Below are 20,663 nucleotides of genomic sequence, written 5' to 3'. Positions count from 1 at the left end.
GGAAATTCGCTCCCAACTGCTTGAAAGTTTGCTCACATTTTTTGGAATTTTGCATATAACCATTTTGCAATTAATTTTCATTTTTTTCTGCCTTCTTTTTCCGCCGCATGTTCGTAATATATGGGAAAGAATAATTGGGGAAAAAAGGGAAATGAGCGGAAACTGAAAATATATGCAAGTAATAAACAGGGCACGTGGACAATCAGCATAAGACAACCCCCCCCCTTTGATGCATGCGTATACCTATATACATAGAAGACATATGAGCATATTATTGTATGTAATAAAGAAGGAGAAGTTACGCCAAACCATTGAGCTTGCCGCTCACATGGGACCCTCACATGTACATTCGTATTTGTCCACGTGTCATATGGTTTTTACGCATATTGTTGCGCTTACATTTGAATCCCTTGGGCAGGGAATTTTATTTCTCGCTATTTTACGCCTTCTCGAAAATTTACGAAAAAGCGCGCGCCCCGCCCTGTATATATGCATATATAATATATTATATATAAAGCAAACGAATGTAACAGTACATATGAGATACATAAATACATGTCTTACTCTTTTTTATAACATCATTCTTTAAATTTATTAGAAGAAAATAATATTGCTTAACAAGAGAACTTTAATAAATTGTGAACTGTTCATAATTTTTTTTTTTTTTCTCATCTGTTCATAATATTTTTACAAATATTTCTTCTCGTTGTTAACAAATATTGCCTTTTTTTTTTTTTTTTTTTTTTTTTTCGCTAGTTAATAAAATAAATTCCAAGGGCCAATTTTTCAGAGCGTCTACCTCTACCGCTGGATGATTAAAGCCGCTCGCATATATATATTTATATACATGTGATGAGACAGCTTCAAATAAATAAATATATAACCATACGTATTCATAATTTTTGGTAAACATTGATATACATTTATATTTACATATAGTACAATTTATGTTCCCCATTCACTTGTTTCTATATTATTTCTGCCATTTTATATACATCCCTTTTAAGCGCAATATTTCAAGTATATACTTTGTCCCTGAGCTTAAATATATATATGTATATACCCTGCCCTCTTGGGAAAAAAAAAAAAAAAAAAGGGTAAACAAAAAATAATCACTTTGTATCTTTCTGCGCCAATGATATAAATTTATAGAATAATCATTTTTTTTTGTTTTTTTGCAAATTTACCTGTTCGTATAAAATTACGCATAAGTGACATTTTTGGCCAAATGTACGTTTACGATTTCTGTATTTATTTTACCCAGTTTTGCGAGAAATAAAAATTTTTAAATGTAAAATAAATTACATGAACACGAAAAATTGTAAAAGGGGGGGTAGTAGTGGTACTTATCACAGTTGATATATTTTTTTTTTTTTTTTGACAATTTTGCTTAGTGCTTTTAATGACCTTTTCTCTGCTTTTTTGTTTTGTTTTTATGCTTATAACCATAAGTGGACAATATTTATAAAGTACAAATTTTGAAAGATGAGACTTCCATATATATATGTAATTTAGTATATAATGAGCAAATAATAACAGATAATGATCAAATATTATCATGTAAATATAATCCCTTTCGCATATAACATTCATTTATGTCATATTTTTTTTTTTCCACTTATTTTAGCTGTATCCACAATTCCATACATCCTTTTGTCATTCTTTTTATTTTTCCAAAAAAATTCTTTTTGACAATTGTATATATATTTTGGAAAATGCAAAGCTTTTTATACAAACGTTTTGCTAAGTCTTACTTTTAAAACGCGAATCTCCAGTTAGCCATTCATTTAATACTTTACGTTTTTTATAATTTACAAAATTACGCAATTTTTTTTAAATTGCGCATAGTTCAAATGTTCCTGCATTTGTTAATTTTTTCCCCCATCATAACTTTTGTATACATTTTAATACATGCGTTGATATGTATGCATCCCTTTGTCTATAATTAATTTTATATATATATATATTTCAACTGCGCATAAAGCGGGGTCTCCCTTGCGAAGAAGCATTAACGCGATTTCTCTTGCGCGTATGTAGCTGCGTATATAATATTTACATTGCATAGTTTGACACGCGGGGTATGCCTTGAGCTTATGTATGAATTTATATACCCGCGATTTGGATATCTGAGCCTTGCGTATTGCCGTATTTAATCGCTCGACCCTTTGCCAGCTCGCATTTTCCATGATCGCTATCGAGCACGTGAATTTTTTGCTGCATTTCCCCACTGCGTGTGAAAAAATAAAGCAAACGAAATTACCAAAGCGAACTCGACGCGATCGTGAACGTGAGTGAGAAGCGAAGCTAACGCGAACGTAAATTTCCAAGCTTGGAAAAAAAGTAAATTCCAAACCATTACGTGTCACATACTTTTAAAGAGTACTTCGTTCATTCCATCTGTGCTGTATTATTAACAAATGTACGTATGCTTACATACAAACAAGTGAGGGGAAAAATAGAGAAAAAAAAAAAACAAAAAAAAAAGCAAGCAACAAAGCGCAAAGAAAAAAGATAAAAGCAGAAGGTATAATATACGTATGTGACTACGCTGAAGTACGTACATATCGAAGTGTTTACACCCTCAACTACTTGTGCTTGTTTCTGTGCGATGTAATTACGCGCATTGGGTAAGGCCGTGCTGTGTACGCAGATATATGCACATACATATATATACATGTGTGTACATACATATAGGAACATATAAAGTCATTGCCTCCGTGTGTGTACCTGCTCATGTACTTTGAACAGAGATCGGAAGTGAACTTCTGCTCGCCCTGAACACGTCTACCAGTTGTGCCAGACTGCGTAACGCGCAGCGCATTCCTGTACAGTTGCCTGTGTTGTTATAAGCATACCTGGCTGGATATACGTTTATGCTTGCGTGCATTAGCTTCTCCTCTGTGTTATAGTGCCACGGTGCCTCGACAAAGTGAACGAAGTAACATGAGCGACGCACTAAAGAACGTTAAGAGAGACCTATCTGTTTTCACGAATCGCATCGGTGCACACGATCGTATAAACTTGTCTGTGTAGATACATATTAACATCAACTTGTCGTGGGAAATATTCTCCTTACATGCATTGAAGCATTATACCAGTGAATAAATTGGGAGGAGCAAAAAAAGAAAGAAGCAAACACATTTGTGTGAAGTGAAACGTGTGGCGCTTGTCCCTGCAGTTGCAGTTGTTTAGTTTTTTTTTTTTTTTTTTTCATATTTTATATAGAACATTTCATATTATATATTTTTTTTCACTGAATATTGTTCCAGCGCGCGAGCAACAGTAAGTAGCCCATGCAAAAACGATTGCATATGCTTCCCTTTCGCTAGCGCGTTTTCCGAGTGTACACATGTATACGTGCGTAGAGCATGTGCACTTGTGGATACGCCTAAGTTAATTCATGCAAAGAATTAAAAAATATATATAAGACCGTTGTCTAACCAATATATATGCACAAAAAGTGTGTTGCACGCATTCTTCTTCTTCTTCTTTTTTTTTTTTTTTTTTTTTAAATCCCTGTTTAGCTCCTATTGTTAAAAGGGGGGGAAAAAGAAAAAAAAAAAAGAAAAAGACGCACAATTGTGTTGGTACCTGTGCCCCATATGTATGCTTCTGTAAATGCGTGTACTTATACACGTGTACATTTTTAATCATATTTAATTAAAGTGAACTGTAGTATTGTGTCTACGTGCTTTTTTTTTTTGATGCATTTTTTTTTTCTTGTTCTTTTTCATTTGATTTATAGTTCTTTTTAATATATTTTTTGATAGCTTTTGTTAATTGTCCAACTTCTCACCCTCTGCGTGCGCATAAGAGTGACCTCACTGTTGTCGTACATTCTCTCCACCTTCATCTTTTTAACGAAGTAAGTTGCATCAGCGCGTGGCTTGTTTTGCATACGTGCACAAGTACATGCGTGCTGTGATCACTTCGAATGAAGACTCCGTGTTGGAGGTTGCCCCTGTTATAACTGTCCACCAATTTGTCCCTTTAATGAAGAGAAGAATAGCATATAGGTGTACATACGAATGAACATATAAATATATATATATATGTACAGGTGTAATATTCATATGCTTTTGTAGTTGTGTCCCCTTATTTTTGCCCTTTAAAATCGTAAGAAATTTTTCTCCAAAATTTTGACTACTTCCGTAAGCAGCGCTTGTGCGCAAAGTGCGGAACGTCTGTTGTTTTTTTTTCGCATGAGTGTTCACTTCTTTAGTAGCACGTTGGAGTTATCAGCCATCACATTTTTAACAACCATTTTGTATTACTCATTTTTTCTTCACTTGTCGCCCCACGTTCATCGATTTTCTGGATTTGTTTAAATTGGTGAGTGGTGGCATGCACGTTTAAGTATACGCATATAAGCATACGTGTGAATATATACTTGTATGTATAAGTACCTGAGAGTATATATTCTTACCAGCGAGCACCATTGTGAGGGGCGCGGTTCTTTCAAGGCGTGACGTGAATATTCGCTTGTTTGCCTTTTCATGTACATGCTTAAATGTATATATATATATATATATATATATATATATATATATATATATATGCTCATGTGCTACTTTTTGTGGTTTATTTTTAAGCGATAATTTTCCTTATTCTCTTATTTGTGCCCCATCGCAGCGACGTTCAATAGCGTTCGTGGCGTTTAAGTGTTAATATCGACCTGGAGAGGAATACCTGCCTGTTCGTATGGACACGCACGTATGTAGTATATAGGCATTTTCATATTCTCAAATATATGCATGCGCTTGTATTTCGCTGTATATGCATTTTCTTTTTTTTTTCTTTTTGGCTACAAAGTGTATAATTGAGCGTTAATGGTAGCCCCAGTGCATTAATTCCTTTCCATACTGAAATAAATTCCTCCCTTCCCCTCTAAGCGTATGCGGGTTTTTATAACGACAAGTTTACTGCCCCGTTGTGAATGGTCACTTCGCTGGAGCGAATGCACCGTCCGCTGTGTGAACCATTAAACTACTTCCTCTGCAGTGGTATTTGCATACACATGAAAAGCGTATCGTCTCTATTATTTGTGTACAATTTTTTTTTTTTTTTAAAAAGGATAAATTAATCCACTTTTAATTTTTTTTTTTTTTCCTTTTATTTTCCTGTTAATTTATTTTTAACAGGGTTTAACTGTTCCCACCCGCGCATGCATATTTCCCTATATAATCATTCATCCGTACATTCATCACCCGCGTATTTATTTTTCCACCTTTCATTTTTTTTCTCTTTGCATAATTAATAAGTTTTTTGCCCACTTTGGCGCGAATTAAAGGACCCACCTAATTAACGACGCGAATAAGTTCGCAGCCTTTTTATCTTTTCTCGGTCCCCTCGTATGTGCGAGGGCTCGTGTATACATATACCCCTGTAAGCGTCCCTACATACATGTGCTATAATAACTGCATGTATGCATGCTTATACGACAGTGCACAGTTTGTTAAGCGGTATATACAGCCTGTAGCCTGTACCCTGTACCATACTGCTTTACATATATCGTAGCTTTAAAGTTTGTGACAATTATCCCAAAGGAGGAAAGGTACATCTCCTGTAGAAGAAAAAGGATTGCAAAAAAGCAACACAAAGGAGCGAACACAAAACGGTTGCAAAGAGAGGTGCTTTATCCCAACTTTAACTTTGCAAGGCGTAGTGCACTTTTTGTCGTGTTCATATATATCCACTCTGCTCTTTTATTTTATTCTTATTTTTTTTTTAACCTCTCCAAATCGACGACACGATGGAGCTACTTAATTTGAAAAATGAGGACAACATGTCAATGCACACGATGAGATACTCAGACATGCAGTTCGAAACGAATACAGATATCTCCTCCATTGAGGAGTCTCCCTTTTTCTCCGTTGGAGATTTCCCAAACGAATTGCACAGCAGCTTCGACGACATTTCAGACTACATCCTGGTGGACGAATCAGACTTGAAAAGAGAACGATCCGACATTACAAGTTGCGAAAGTACCATGACTATGGCAACAAAGGGAGGAGGAGGTGTTATGCCCATCAAGCGAAATGGAACAGTGAAAATAAAGAAGGAAATGAAGAGCGCTAGTTATTCGGAGGGAAGTAAAACTGGAAGTGATAATAATAATCATGATGAGAATAGGAAGCCAGGGCTCTGTAGGACCCTGGGAACAGAGGGTAGGAAGAGGATGTTGAAATTATTGAGGAAGGCCTACAAATATAATGAGGAATGTAAAGTAATAATGAAAAATAAGAATCCTCCATTGTCTATTAGTTACTTGCCGTACTTCAATCTGTCTATGCTGTGGCAGCTAGCAGAAGATTTCGGAGTTTATAATGAAGCTTTAAAAATTCACAAGGAGTGCATTAAGAAGAGGAATGCCAATGTACGCTTTAAGCAGAGCAGCAAAAACGCAGCGAATTACAATATGTCAGACATGAACAAGACGGCCAAGTCCGCCAAGGCGGAGTACATGTCGGATTATATGTGCGCAAATATGGATACCCAGACGGGCGAGGACTTCGACACCACCAACACCACATTAAATGATGAAGGGCAAGGAAAGAGGAAGAGGAAGAAGAGTGCCATCCCAGTGGCTGAGAAGTAAAGGGAGAAATATCACGGAAGGAATGAAAGAAAGGGAAGAAGTAAAGTGAACAAGTAAAATGAAGAAGCGTCTATTCTCGCCTCGGGAAAGCCACTCCCCCACTTCACAACCTTCACACATGTGTGACCGTCCAGAGAAGTAGCAGCCAACCGAATCGGCACAGACAGCTCACCATTGCACGACTCAAAGGAAATTTTTTTTTCAAGCGCTGTATATTCAAATATATATATATTTTTTTATTTTTAAAGTTTGGGCTTATTTTGTTGTATAATTTAATTATTGCCCAGTATTATCAACGCACATGCACAAATGCAGTCCGACGGTCCATCCGGCGACCAGTCAAACGAGCAGCCGCCATCCACACAGACAGCATTATTCTCCCCCAAGCGATATCAGCAATGTGAGCACATATTGATAGATATTGGTAGATATGGGTATATATCCCATAAGCAACGAAGAATTTTTTTTAATTTCACATGTCAAAGTATTGAATTTTAATTTTCTGTATAGCTTTATATATATATTTTTTTTTTTTTTGCACGAAAAGTGTGTGCAAGTTCAGACTTGGCTATTTCCTGGATGGGCGCACTTTCTCCTTCCCTTTTGCTCCCTGTGAACGCGCCAACGTCTTGCCGTTCGAGTAGGTAACACAGCCGTTACGGGACTTCCTTTACCGTTCAGACTTGAGGTGTGCGTAGAAAATGGGCAGTGCCAATTGTGAGGCCGAGTGGGAGCAATGTGCGCACGTATATATATGTGCATGTATACTTGTGTGCGTGTATATATATATGTGGGGGGAGGAGTCGAAATCGCCTAGCGCTTCCACCTATATATATATATATATACGTTTGTACAGGTGTCCATATGCCCAACGTGTGATATACATGCATCCCTTCCCCTTATGCATTTGCCTCTTTACTAGTTTCCACCCCTTGCCCACTCCCCTTCACGCTTTACACGTATACGTATGTATATGTATGTGCAGCTCCACAATTTTAAGCTTTAGTTTTAATGTGCAAACCTCTGCCCCTGCCAAAGTCCACTTTTTTGTATTATGTATATGTTTTTATTTATATATATGTGTATTCCGTATGCATGTATGCGTGAGCGCACGTGCATGCGTATCTGTACATTTATTTTTAGCTCTATGTGTACCTTTTTTTTTTTTTTTTTTTTTTTTTTTTTTACATAACCCTTTGTGCAATGTATAAACTCTCTGATTTTGAATTGGCCCCTTTTGCAAATCTTAACAAATTTTTTTTTTTACCATATGCAATTGCCAATCGGTGAACAACGCTCACCATATGAGGAGTTAGCCCTCTTTTTCCAACCAAGCAAAATTTTACACGCCGATGTAATGACAGTCAGCTGCGTCCAGTAGGGGAGTTAAATTAATTCCCCCCCCAAAAAAAGGGAGAAGCCTTCGACAGAGGTGAAAACAGAATAAGGCGAAAAATTAGCTCAGAATATATGTGGCTGATTATTCCGCGTATATAACGGTTGATAATCCATATAGGCACGCTCAAAGGTATCCCTTCCACCAGAAGGAGCTTCACAAAAATTGCACTATTAATAATGGAAAAAAAAAAAAAAAAAAAAAAAAAAAGTGAGCAGCCATGCACACGTCGCTGGAGCAGTATTCCTATGGCTAGGCAAACTCGTTCTTAATTGTCCACAAAAAGTGGTACCATGGCGTGGAAATCCTCAACACGCGCTCACATATATGTATATACATAGCAACTGCAGCAGCGTTCATTTAAAAAGTTTTAAAGCTTCACGGCATGTTAATCATTTCGCGTGGGTCACACTTGACGATGAAAAAAAAAAAAAAGAAAAAAAAAAAAAGGGGAAATATGCAAACAATGCAACACAGCAATGGGGCGATCAAACGACGGTAGCAATGTGCCATACGTAGGTTTGGGTACTTGAACGATCGTCCACCTTCCCCATTTGGTTGAATTATCGCCAAGGAATGTAAATAGCCGTGGACTGTATGTCCAACAAAAAGTATAAATCAGTCAAATCGATGGATAAAGAAAAGAACATAGAGGGGATAACGCACACGTATACACATGCATATTTTCTGCCGAATTCTTATAAATTTTACTTTTTCTTGTGGTTATGCACCCCTGCTCATTCGTTGGTCTTCCACTTGCTAAACACATTATTCTTGTTGTTGACCAGCATTCGATAGTATATAAAATAAATCCAGAATGATATGTGCAGGTAAAACAGAATGTTCATAGATATATTCATCATCATTTTACTTCCAATTCCTGTAGGTGAAATGTGTGAGTGTACGGTGGATAGAAATGAGGAAGAGATAATGAGAAGCTGAGATTGGTATCCTCCTCACATGGAAAGGGGACACTACATTAATTCGGCGCATTATAGTATGTTTCTCTCATTTTATGTGACACGTCTATAATGTCGTTTGCCCCTTGGGTGTGGTGCAGCAGATATGCAGATGTTGTCATATTGAGAGTATTGGTCAACCAGTGCCTCCGTCCAAATGGAGGAGTTCTGGTCGTACTTAAAGTATCTGTTCGCATTTTGCACATTTTTCCAAGGAGCATGGCTCCCTTCCCAAGTACACAAGCAGGGCCGTTTTTGTGAAAGTTACCTGCCCACTCCTCATTATCCATTTGAATGTAGAAAATGTTGTTCTTGGGGTCGTAACTCGTTTTGGGCACACCTACTAATGCAGCCCGAGAAAAGTCATGATTAATGTCCAAGTATCTTGCGCACCTTTTCGTTTTCTTTTTTACTGTGTGTATGAGTTCCCTGCATTTCCAGTATATGAAACCTCCATGAGTTGGTTTACTAATGTATATTAATTTCTTCCCGCTGAGCAACTGATTTGCTCCTTGCTGCATATTCATTCCACTGTTCCCATTTTTCATCATCTCCCCAACTTTGTTGAAAAATATTCTGTTTATATTCATCTTTCCTACTTTCGTCTGTTCTCGCGTGTGTGTGTGTATGTATATATATATATGGGAGGGGGGAGTTATCTCATTCCAGTGTTGTTCCAACTTCGTCCGCTAGCATTTGAAGCCAACTTGAGTGCGTGGTGTATTTTCAAACTGAAGGGTGAAACGAGCGGCAGCCGCCGTATGTATTATATATATTTACATGTACGTATGCGCATACGAGCGCGGGAGACTGGCACGTACATATGTGCAAACGTTCGGTAACACAAGTGTTTGTTTCTTTCTTGCTTCTTCCAATTAATGTTTTTTTTTTTTTTTTTTTTTTTTTCTCCCTTCGTATACGTGGATGTGTATACCTTTCACGGTCACAATGAAAGGAATTCCTTTTCTGAAATCTTGCGTGCTTTAAAAAGAAAGAAAAATTATGAACAGGTCAGGTAAAAAAAAAAAAAAAAAAAAAAAAAAAAAAACTGCACATAAGTTACATATATTTTTTCACGAGTATATATTTGTGTGTTTAAGTTTTTTGCCCTTCCCAACGGTAGGAAAATTACGAAATGGTACCCACCCTGGTACGAAAAGTCTAAATTATGTGGAAGTGACGTGAGCTGAATTGTTTTAAAATGGGGGGATTCGTAATTGTCGACCCAGTTTAATACCCCGCGTCCTCTCCTGCAAAATCTTCCCAAGTTAGTAGCCAATGTATTTGAAATACTGTAAAAATTGAAGAAAAAAAAAAAAAAAAAAAAAAAAAGGAAAAAATGGGTTGGCAGTTTGTGTTCACCTGTATTTGAAAACAGCTGCAATGTCCCATCGCCACACTATCGTTGTGGTGCAACGAGCAAAGGGCGAAAAGTTCAGTCCTGCATTACGTCTTTTATTTTCTTCTTATGATTCCCCTTGATTAACCAACAATCCGTTTTCTCAATAACGTTGCTGTTACAAATGGACTCGATCTCCCTTTTTAAAAGCTGCAAGCGAGGAAGAAGTTGGTGTTCAAGTTGAAAAGGGGAGGGGAAGGAATAAATTACACACGTCAGTTGGGCAATTAAATGGGTAAGAGCTATACATAGACTGACAAAAGAGCACTTCCCACGTGGCGAATAATACGTGTGAGGCGTATTTCGAACGAGAGATATCGTGAGCATGGTGTAAGTGTGTAACTGTCCACAGAGCAGGGCAGTTTCAGCTGGAAAAAAAAAAAAAAAGGATTCAATTCATCATGTCTGTTCATTCACTCATTTGCTCACCTCTTTGTTTCCTTTTATCTTTCGAATGACCGTCACTACGAGGTTCTTATTATTTTTGTACTTGAGAAAAACGGGCAAATTATCCGATGCTATTAAACGATGGGAAGGACGAGTTGTCATTATTCAACATTTCCTTTTTTACACATAACTAAGTTACGCAGGTGGTGGGTGGGGGTGATAGCTATCCCCAATGTTGACTGGACGTTCCTCTTTAAGGAATGAAAGACGATGCAAGCAACCGTACGAGTAGAATTACCTGTTCTCCTTATGTAAAAAGGGATTCGGTTGATTTTCTTCCTATAGGCGTTCAGATATTCATTATAAATGTTGAAGTGGGCTTTGGGGATGTACATAAACTTTATGAGGGCATTCATGCTTTGGAAATCACTTGGGGGATTTTTGCAAACGGGTGGTTATAGGCAGCGCCTTTGCCTATGCGCACATTAACCTATGCGCTGATGTTTTTTTTTTTCCAAAGGAGCGATGTTTCCCAATTTAAGCACAACGTGTGTAATTTTGGAAAAACTTCGCATTCTTGTCATGGTTAGTCATAGGCCTAATCAATATGTGATTAATATTTCCACGTCCCTATTTTTTTTTTTTTTTTTTTTTTTTTTTTTTTTTTTAGCGCTCCTTTAATGCGTTGGTGACCCGGCATACACCGTGTAGAGCCAAGCGTGTGGGAAGGAATGCTTGGGATGATGTGGCTGGATGCTTGCGACCGCGTGGAGGCCAAAATTTGGGAGCCTAAAATTGAAATAAATCGAATTGGAAAAAAGTATTCACAAAAAATACGCACAAAGGGGCACACAAATAGGCACGTTGTGAGAACACGCCATTCTTAAATCAATCAACAGATAGGAGGAAGAATTATTCACACAGTTCCCGCGAGCAGAGACCAACGCGATGGAAACCCCTACAACGATGCGAATGGGAAAAATACCACGCTGATGCTCTGATACGAGGAGACGAGGACACGCCGACAGAGGAGCGTCAAGTGAGAGTACTGGTCACAAAATGAATAGGGCAATACATAAGAGAAAGCCTGGTTGGGTTTTCTTCTCGCGCTTTAAAAGTGACATAAGGACCGTACCGAAGAGAGAAGAAAGTGAACATTACGAAAAGATAAAAACTGTTATACGGGGGGAGAAAAAAGCAAAATTTAAAAATATTTTCCTTGGAGTAAGTTTAATCAATGTGACTACATTCTTGTTTACACTCTCTAATTATTATGCCAAGGCGGATGAGAACTACTACGACGTCAATGACATTGGAGTTGTGGACCATGTTGTCTTAACTGACTTTGTGAGCTCCATGGGGGTGAACAATTTGCCCGTATATTTGAAAAATAGATTTTTTCATAAATTGGTAAAAAGCGTGCAAGACGAAAATTACTCCTTTAAGGAAAATGCCCTGTTGGGGCTACTAGAATTATTTTACAAAAATAAAAGTGCCTTTACCAAAATTGAAAAGGAAAATAAGGAGGAGCATGCAGAATTCATAAAATACATTTTTGCAAAATTGGAGGAAGACGCAAATTTGGAATACACGAAGAAGAAAATTTATTCCTCCATTTTATTTTACTACATAAAGCATTCCGATAATAATTTGTCTATGTCCTATGAGCATATCCAGGAAATAGTGAATAATCCAAACCTGTTTTATAACCTGCAGCAGAGGGAAGAAATTATCTCCTACTTACTGCTCAAAATTGTAAAAAATGAAAAAAATATTGCAGAAATATATGCCAAGGAAAAGGAATTTATCGAAACGTACACGAGTGAAGCAGAGTCTACTTATCATCCCGAATTGGTGGACGATGAAGCGAAAAAAAAAAAAAAAAATTCATACATACCCATTATTCAATTTTTAATTTCACAAAAAGGGGAAAATACAAGAGGAGCAAAATCCATGTGGGATTTTTACTATACCATGAAGAAGAACAATGAGGACTACTACAAACAGGAATGTCTCACTTTACTGCAGAGTTATTTTGAAAAAATTAATTCTCCATTCTGTATAGACAATAACGACGTGTGTGTGAAGATGAAGAACAGCTACAACAGTATTATGAACAAAATTTATTTGAAATACCTGGAAAACACCGTTATTTACACTTTCTTTTTTTCGTTCGTATTGCATAATATTAATGCAAAGGAGTACACCTTGATGAACTACCTTTTTTCTGCCAAGGACATCTTCAGGAGCGTGTACTCGAACTGCCTTATCAATGCCATGTTGCTAGCCCAAAAATCAATCACACAGAATTTAAGTATGCGCGCAGATGAACAATCCTGCATTATTGCAGCTTTCCTCTTCAACCAGCTGAACTCGCTCGCCTTTTCCGCTTCCCTCTACAAATGCAAATATGGTATAGCGCAGAGGGGAGAGATTTACACTCCGCTGTGGCGCTTCACTGAATTTTTGTTCACCCGAATAAATTAACCTCTTCTTTACCCCATTTTTTCTTCATTCCTTACCCCTATCTTTACCCCGTTGCAGCGCTCGTCCCCCTCCTTTTCTCGCAAATCGTCAAGGACAATTTTTTCCTCTGATGACGGCATCACACCAATTCGCAAAGTTCTTGCAAATTTGGCAATCTCGAAAAAAAAAAAAAAAAAAAAAAAAATAGTCCCAGGGAGAAGGTACAAGGAACATCCTCTTAAAAAAATGAGCAAACGTGTCAAATGTGTACAACTCAAATTAGACATAAATGGTATGTGTGCAAGGTAAACAAGAATTGTCCATATATAATATGCGTATACAAATGTAAGAGTAAAATAAAAAAAATAAAAAAAAAAGAGGAAAAAAAAATTGAAGTTTAAAAGTGGATAATTTTCGCCTGAACGTTCAGGCAAATGTTGCGTCAAAATGGAAACAAAAAATTAACTCATCCATTTTGCAGCGTTACTTATTTGGACATGACCCTCCACACGGTAGTGGTGCTAATGAAAACTCATGGTGATTTCTTCCAATTCAGTTAATCATTCCTATTTGATGTATTACATTCTTGATTGGTAAAAGGAAAACCAGAGTTTCTATGTCCCCCTTCAAGTAGGATATCCTTTTGCCTTTTATTTTTTAACCAAATTAATAAAGTGCGCATTTTCCATGTGGCTCCTCACAACATTTTCATACGTCATCCCCCCGATGGAGTTAGACCCATTGTTCATTACGGAGTTGCTGTTGAATAGAAAGCGCTCGCTCTCCTTCCTAATATTGCCTCTGTTTGAGTCTCCATTACAATCACTTCCACCACCGGAAATTATCCCCGTGTTGGTATTGTTTTGCATAAGTACATTTGGATCATCCACAACATTACTATTTTTTGGAGAATCTTGTTTGATGAACTTTTCTGTTTCAGCCAAGCAGTTCCATTTGTTGCTTTCCCTCTGTGTATGTTTATCCGTGGATCCATTCTGCTGATCTTGTCTATCAACACGGCGAGTGTACACACTGCTTGGATCTTCTCCCACTCGAGCCCTACCCCTCTGTTGCTTCAAGTCTTTTAAATAATTTTCGAAGTAGGAATCTTTTCTCGCGGCGTCTGTACAATTTCGTTCGTGTGAGTTATCATATGGGGAGTTTTTTTTTTTTAAAATTTCAAAAATTCGATTTCTGGATGGTGAGGGAGAAGCGGAAGAAGCAACAGAAGCGACAGAAGCAAGAGAAGAGGGAGATGCGGCAAATTCCCTTTTTTTACTCTTATAGGATAATAAAAAGTTGTTAAAATTTGAATTAAATACATCATTTAAATCGAAGTTGCTGGTTTCATCCTCTTCTTGGTTTTTGTTTATATGACGAGGTTTACCTTTTGATGGGGTTTCCTTCTCTTTGAGATGGTTCGCAAATTCCTTGTCTCCCTCTTCGTTCGCATGATGTAATATTCCATTGTGAAGAACTGATCCATGATGATGTATCAGACGTTCTCTAAGTGGAAGACCTTCACCCCGAAGTTCGCTTCCAACTTTGTCTACCCCTTCATGAAGAAATTTACTACCCACTTTTACGAACGAAACGCACTTCTCCATGCCCTCCTGGTACAAAGGATTCCATGTCATGGAACGGGAAGTTTCACCATCCACTAAACGCACGTCTACCTCTCCCCCGTTTGTTGCTACCTTCGAATGAGACTCATTTGACGACAGGTAATTACCTGTTGGTGACTCATTCTTATTAAACATAGCCGAAATGGAGTGGGCATTTCCGAGGTAACTTCTTTTTCCTAAAAAGATGTCCTCCTCTTCATTTTCCTCGTGTGAATATGTGGGTTCCCTTTTTTTGCCTAACGTGTTCATATTTTTTGAATTTTCCAAAGTGAAATTTTTTGGAATTTGTTCCTCGTCCCTTGGAAGGAGATCTTCTCCGGGCACTACAAAGGAACTGCCTACACTATGCATCTCTTCTGTTAATCTACTTTCCGCGGTGAAACTCCTTTTTTTCGTTTCATCCCCCCATGGAACATCCTCCTTAATGCGACCATTTTGTGTCTCAACATGAAATCTGTTGGATTCTCCTCTATCCTGAAAAGAAGGCACCATTTCATGTGTATTTTTTTTACAACCAAGGGGAACCACCATCGGTATATTTTCTTCCTCCCCCGAAAGAAACTTTCCTTTTTGCAGGATATTAAAGGAACTACTGAACTTTTTTTGATTTTCAATCTTTGGCATGCTCACTGGAAAATTGCTAATGGACTTTCTTTTGTTGGCTATGTTTTTGTAGATACTCTTTAGACGTTCGTTTATGATGAACAGACCATAGATGTTGTTTTTTCCTTTGCATTTGCTTAGAAGGTAGGATTGCATGTCTCTCTGACCTACCGGAAGGTGGTGCCTATGCCTGTCAAGTTCATCAAGGGCAGTGACACTGCCGCTCTGCAGAACACTACCATGGTTATCACTTTTTTCACAGTCTATGGGTTCCTCCCCCCCCAGCAACTTCTGCACCACTTTTCCTTTCTCCATTTGGAAGGATCCGCTAGAGGAGTCACGTCTACTGAGGAGCCTGTGCAGACGAGTTTCCCTTCTCTTCATCATCACAGTTTCGTTCGAATTCTTCTTTTCCTTTTTTATGTTAGCTAAGAAGTAATTGATTGTTTTGTTTTTCTCCATGTCATCGTTTATGTGATTTATACAGTTCGCATGTTGGAGAATCCTCGCTTGTGGTGCAGCTTCGAAACCGTTCGACACTTCCCCCTCGTTGGTTCTATCGCAAGAGGAATCCCTTAGCACGCGAGGCAAACCCTCCGTTCTTCTGCGCCAAGTGTTCTTTGCGCTCATGTCCAAATTATGCACATCATCCAAATTATGCATTTCGTCCAAATTGTGCTGATCTTCCAAATGGACCATGCGTGGTGGGCAGCTCTTTTTCTTACTCACCAGGTTAGTCAAGGCGCCATCCCCCCCTTGGGGGAATACCCCATTGCTGAGGCTGAAAATATTATACTTTTTTAAGCTGTATAGATTCAAATCGAATAAATATTTGTTGCTGCTTAGCTCTTTGCTGAACATGTTGGAGCTTCCAAAATTGGTAGCACTTAATTTTGTCTTACTATAATCGTACTTTGTTTTTTCTTTTTTTCCTTCCTTTTTTTTTTTCTTTTTCTTTTCATCTTTTGTATCGTTTTCCAAAAATTCAGGGATCAGATCGAATCGGTTTGCATTTTCAACATCTTCGTAATTTTGTCCGATGTCATTTCCCTTCATTTTTTTTTCGCTCACTAAATTGCCTAGGCTGCGCCTCTCATCGGACAGTTGCACTTCCTTTTTTGACGAGTATGCACAGTTGGGTTTTTTGCCTGTTCGGCTTAGCATGCTGAGGTGGGCTTTTCCTTTTTCGCCTTTTTCGCCTTTTTCGCCTTTTTCACCTTTTTCACCTTTTTCGTCAGATTCGCCCGATTCACCCGATTCACCCGATTCACCCGATTTGTTTGAGTCGTTCGATAAGTCTGTTTCATCTGATTCGTCTTCTCCTCGGTGGTCCCCACTGATGCTGCGTCTTTTCTGCTCCGTGGTGTTTTTCCGTTTCGAACGACGGGTTCTTAGCACGCTGAGCGCGCACGTTGATTCTACGGGCCTATCCCCCTCGGTGGATGAGGAGTCTTCCGCATCCTCACCGAAATCGTCGCTATCACCATCGCTTTTACTATTACTACCTTCTCTTTTATCGCCTCTTTTTACAATTTTAGCAAAAATTTTTTTTTTCTTCTTTAAAACATTTTTCTTCTTTTTCTTCTTCCGCTTTGTGCACCTGTCTCCGTCAGCGCTGTTTTCATCACTTGTATCTTTCACTTTGACTATCTCGTTCGCTTGTTCCATTATCATCGCTTCCTTCTCCTGGGTCTCGTCTTTGCGAGATCCTAAAGTGTTATTTCCCTCCACACTACTGTCCGCACTAGGTACCTCATCTTTGATATCCGTCGAGTCGGAAAAGTAGTCCAACTGTCCTATCTTCTTCCCCTTTTTTACATTCAAAAATTTTTTGTTAAAAAGAAGGTTTTCTTTTTTTAAAAATTCATTTTCGTTCTGAAGGCTACGAATTTGGCATTCCATTTCCCTCACTTGTTCATTCAGCTCTTGGTTGCACTTCCTCAGTTTATCATTGTTCAGTCTGTATCCTTCCATGTTTTTTTTCAAATAATGAAAATCCTTTTCGTACGTTTCAATTTTTTTGGCTAGTTTTTTTTTTCCTAATTCGTTCAGTTCCTTCTCTTTGGCTAGCTCGTCATATACATTTTTCACCAAAAGGATATCATTAACCATATTTTTAATATTTTCGTTTTTTTTATTGATAATTTCATTCAGGTTGACAACTTGCTGCTTGTATTTTTCTGCTTCCGTTTTGATTTGTTCATTTTTTTCTTTTTCTTCATTCAGGCCCTGTGTTAGGTCTTTTTCCCGCTCGGTCATTTGGGTTACACGCTTTTGGAGCTCTTCCAGTTCGCCCGCAGCCTCTTTCATAAATTTCTCCCGTTCTACAGCGACCTCCTTTATAAGTTTATCCCGCTCGATAGCAGCTTCCTTTATAAGTTTCTCCCGTTCTATGGCAGCCTCCTTTATAAGTTTCTCCCGTTCTATGGCAGCCTCCTCGATGAGTCTCTCCCTGTCTTGATTTTTCCTTTTCTCATTATTGTAAATATTTTTGTATTCTTCCAGTTGTGAATCAAATTCCTCTCGGTGAGCCTCTTTTTGCTTCTTAAAATAATTTTCCTTTTCCTCCATTTCGGCCTGAAATACTAGCAGGCGCCTCTCGTACGACTCCTTTATTTTTACAACTTCCTCGTCGTAAATATTTTGGAGTTTTTCCATTTCGTTCTTCATATCACTGATGCTCTTACTGAGCACATCGTTTTTTTCCTTCAACAGTTTTGTCTCCTCATTTGTCCGGCACCCTTTTTGTTTCTCTTCTTCCACTTCGGCCTTGAGCCGATAAATCTCGTTAACGAGATAAGCATGGTTGTTCTCTCCCTCGTTGGAAAATATATTTAAATTATTCAACAGACTTCTGCTTCGTTGGATGGTGTTGTTCACAGGGGTGTTTCTCTCCCCATCGGGTTTTCCTGAGTTGGCCAAACTGGAGTTCACCAAATCATTGGCGTACACATTTGGTGCGCTATTCAAAAGATACACACCGCTTTTATTCTTTGCCTTCCTTTTACTTTCAATTATTTTTTTTTTTTTTAAAAAACTCTCGACTTTGTTATCACTCTGCTCTGCTTCATTGCTGTCATTAAATATGTCGTTAAATATATCGATAAATTTCAGCTTGTCTTTTTTCTCCTTTCCCTTGTCTCTTGGCTCGATTTCGTCCTTTTTTTTAAAAACTTCGGACGGCGACTCGTAGTTCTCCATCCCGCGTTGCGATGCGGCGGGGGTGGCGACAGTAATGGCGACAGTAATGGCGACAGTAATGGCGATAGTAATGGCGAGGGGTAATTTGGACGAATCCTTTCACTAGGCGATCCACTTTGCGAAAATGATGAGAGAAAAAAAAAAAAAAAATTTTAAACAAGTAGGCAAAACGGGAGATACAGAACAGGGGTATACAAAACGCGGGGGAAAAGGAATACAACTATCCTTTTTCAGTACTCATCTTTGTCATTCCTTTTTTTTTTTTTTTTTTTTTTTTTTTTCTTGCCAAGTGTGTAACCAGAACAAGGAAATATTCTCTGTTCCAGAACAAAAAAAAAAAAAAAAAAAAAAAAAAAAAGTCTGCAGTTGGCATAAATGCATGCGCATTTCTCACCAATTTAGGATGAAGTGTGTCCCGCTCCAGTGTAAAAAAAAAAGTGGGAAAATATTTCTTCGGTTCGATACTTCTCCGGACGCTTAATTACTCACCCGTTTGCCAACTTTTTTTTTTTTTTTTTTTTCCCGATTTTCCAGATCGCGAATGGGGAGGATATTCTGCGGGAAACACTTTTTGCACTTTGCGTGCGAGCCATGGGTGAAGGTGACGGGAAAATTGTTTTGCTTCGTTTGACTTATTCCCTTTTGATTCTTTTTTCCATGTCACTTTGTTACTTTGCCGCTCCATTGTATGTGTATGTATGGACACAGAGTAGCATGCACATGGCTCCCTTGACGTTCGTGTTGTACATGCGGGGATGCGCTTGTTTTTTTTTTTTTTTTTTCAAAGGACATTGGGAATGGCGAAAAAAAGGTAAAGCATACCAAAATAGAATGAAACGAAGTGTATTTGCAAGACACATTTACTAAATACCTTCGCAGAAAACATTCGCAACGTGCGAACTTTTCTCTTTCCTTCTTTGGTGAATTTCACCGCGAGTTACCATTTCGCAGTGGTCAAGTTTTCCCACCGTCCGTCTTCCCCCCTTTATAAGGACTCTTAATATTCACATTGGCGTATGAAAAAGGAGTTGCAAGAAGTTCGTGCCAGAATTGGCCAAACGATTACAAAAAAAAAAAAAAAAAAAAAAAAATTATAATGATGACGCGGAGAAATGGTAGGAACAAGTGTACGTCATTCTCCGATGAGGCGGCTAAACTTTGCCTAAGTTAACATTTAAAAAAAAAAAAAATCCAAACTACACAGACTGACAGTATGATTACCGTTTTTCCTTCACATGTCCCTTCTTCTATGGCTAGCCCATTAGAGGAGCGTGTATTGTTTGCGTATTTACCTGATGGTCCATCCCTACACACAGACATGTAAGAATGGGAAACTGATGAACAGGCTAGGTGGACGTGGCTAGGCATTGCCCTGCTTGAGATTTCCCATGTTGTTATTCAAATTTTGGAGAAACTTTTGCTTTTCCTTCTTCAACTGAATAATGATGTGCGACAACACCTTGGGGCTCACTCCATACTCACATAATTGAATCAAAATGACGATGGTTTCTTTGTCCAAATTTACGTTAAGGATATTTGAAATTTCGTAAATTATTTCGATAGCTTCTTTTTTCGCTTCCTTCTCCGCCATTCTTTGTTCGTTTGCGGTGGAGATGTGAGGAGATTGTCAACGAGGTTATTAACAGCCTGGGAGCTTTAACACCGTGCCAGTTGTAGTCTACTCGTGGGAAGCGCCCTCCTCTTTGTTATCTTCCTTCACGATTTGACTTTCTCCGTGGAGAAGGAATTTCCGGGTCTACTTCGAACCGTGTGCGTTGTGTGAGAGTTAGGATTCGTACGCCAAAGCATTTCATGCGCGACACTGATTATGTACAGAGCAGGGTATATTTTTATCGGCATACATGTGTATAAGTAAACTCAGGCGGGTGTGTTTCAATGCATTAAAAACTTTCTTGACATGTGCGCAATGCGGTCTAACTGTGATTTTTGCCCTTCTGCTAGGGAGGTATAACTCCGTCTGCACTATTAACGGGCCCTTAAAAATGAAAGTGACGAGATTGTTCACACC

The 20,663-nt window shown here is 38.3% G+C and overlaps 6 protein-coding genes across 6 annotated transcripts; 2 read left to right on the top strand and 4 right to left on the bottom strand.

Annotated features, from left to right (window-relative positions):
• Positions 1-5,752: 5,752 nt before the first annotated feature.
• On the top strand, positions 5,753-6,598 carry PKNH_1262100 (conserved protein, unknown function; the record flags this gene model as incomplete). The annotated part of the gene is made up of 1 exon (XM_002259922.1): positions 5,753-6,598. One exon carries the CDS (start codon positions 5,753-5,755, stop codon positions 6,596-6,598), a length of 846 nt encoding a protein of 281 aa, XP_002259958.1.
• Positions 6,599-8,731: 2,133 nt separating this feature from the next.
• On the bottom strand, positions 8,732-9,543 carry PKNH_1262000 (cytochrome c oxidase subunit ApiCOX14, putative; the record flags this gene model as incomplete). Its single annotated transcript, XM_002259921.1, has 2 exons — positions 8,732-8,874; positions 9,222-9,543. The coding sequence occupies 2 exons, from the start codon at positions 9,541-9,543 to the stop codon at positions 8,732-8,734; spliced, it is 465 nt and encodes a 154-aa protein (XP_002259957.1).
• Positions 9,544-10,221: 678 nt separating this feature from the next.
• Positions 10,222-11,155, bottom strand: PKNH_1261900 (ribosomal protein L49, mitochondrial, putative; the record flags this gene model as incomplete). Its single annotated transcript, XM_002259920.1, has 4 exons — positions 10,222-10,245; positions 10,404-10,502; positions 10,782-10,870; positions 11,038-11,155. 4 exons carry the CDS (start codon positions 11,153-11,155, stop codon positions 10,222-10,224), a joined length of 330 nt encoding a protein of 109 aa, XP_002259956.1.
• Positions 11,156-11,798: 643 nt separating this feature from the next.
• Positions 11,799-13,336, top strand: PKNH_1261800 (conserved Plasmodium protein, unknown function; the record flags this gene model as incomplete). Its single annotated transcript, XM_002259919.2, has 2 exons — positions 11,799-13,152; positions 13,284-13,336. 2 exons carry the CDS (start codon positions 11,799-11,801, stop codon positions 13,334-13,336), a joined length of 1,407 nt encoding a protein of 468 aa, XP_002259955.2.
• Positions 13,337-13,855: 519 nt separating this feature from the next.
• Positions 13,856-18,634, bottom strand: PKNH_1261700 (conserved Plasmodium protein, unknown function; the record flags this gene model as incomplete). The annotated part of the gene is made up of 1 exon (XM_002259918.1): positions 13,856-18,634. The coding sequence occupies one exon, from the start codon at positions 18,632-18,634 to the stop codon at positions 13,856-13,858; it is 4,779 nt and encodes a 1,592-aa protein (XP_002259954.1).
• Positions 18,635-19,994: 1,360 nt separating this feature from the next.
• PKNH_1261600 (mitotic-spindle organizing protein 1, putative) lies at positions 19,995-20,225 on the bottom strand (the record flags this gene model as incomplete). Its single annotated transcript, XM_002259917.1, has 1 exon — positions 19,995-20,225. The coding sequence occupies one exon, from the start codon at positions 20,223-20,225 to the stop codon at positions 19,995-19,997; it is 231 nt and encodes a 76-aa protein (XP_002259953.1).
• Positions 20,226-20,663: the final 438 nt, after the last annotated feature.

The sequence above is a fragment of the Plasmodium knowlesi genome, assembly GCF_000006355.2.
Source record: "Plasmodium knowlesi strain H genome assembly, chromosome: 12".
NCBI lineage: Eukaryota > Apicomplexa > Aconoidasida > Haemosporida > Plasmodiidae > Plasmodium > Plasmodium knowlesi.
Note: the sequence above shows the minus strand (reverse complement) of the source record. Positions and strands in the feature narration are given on the sequence as shown.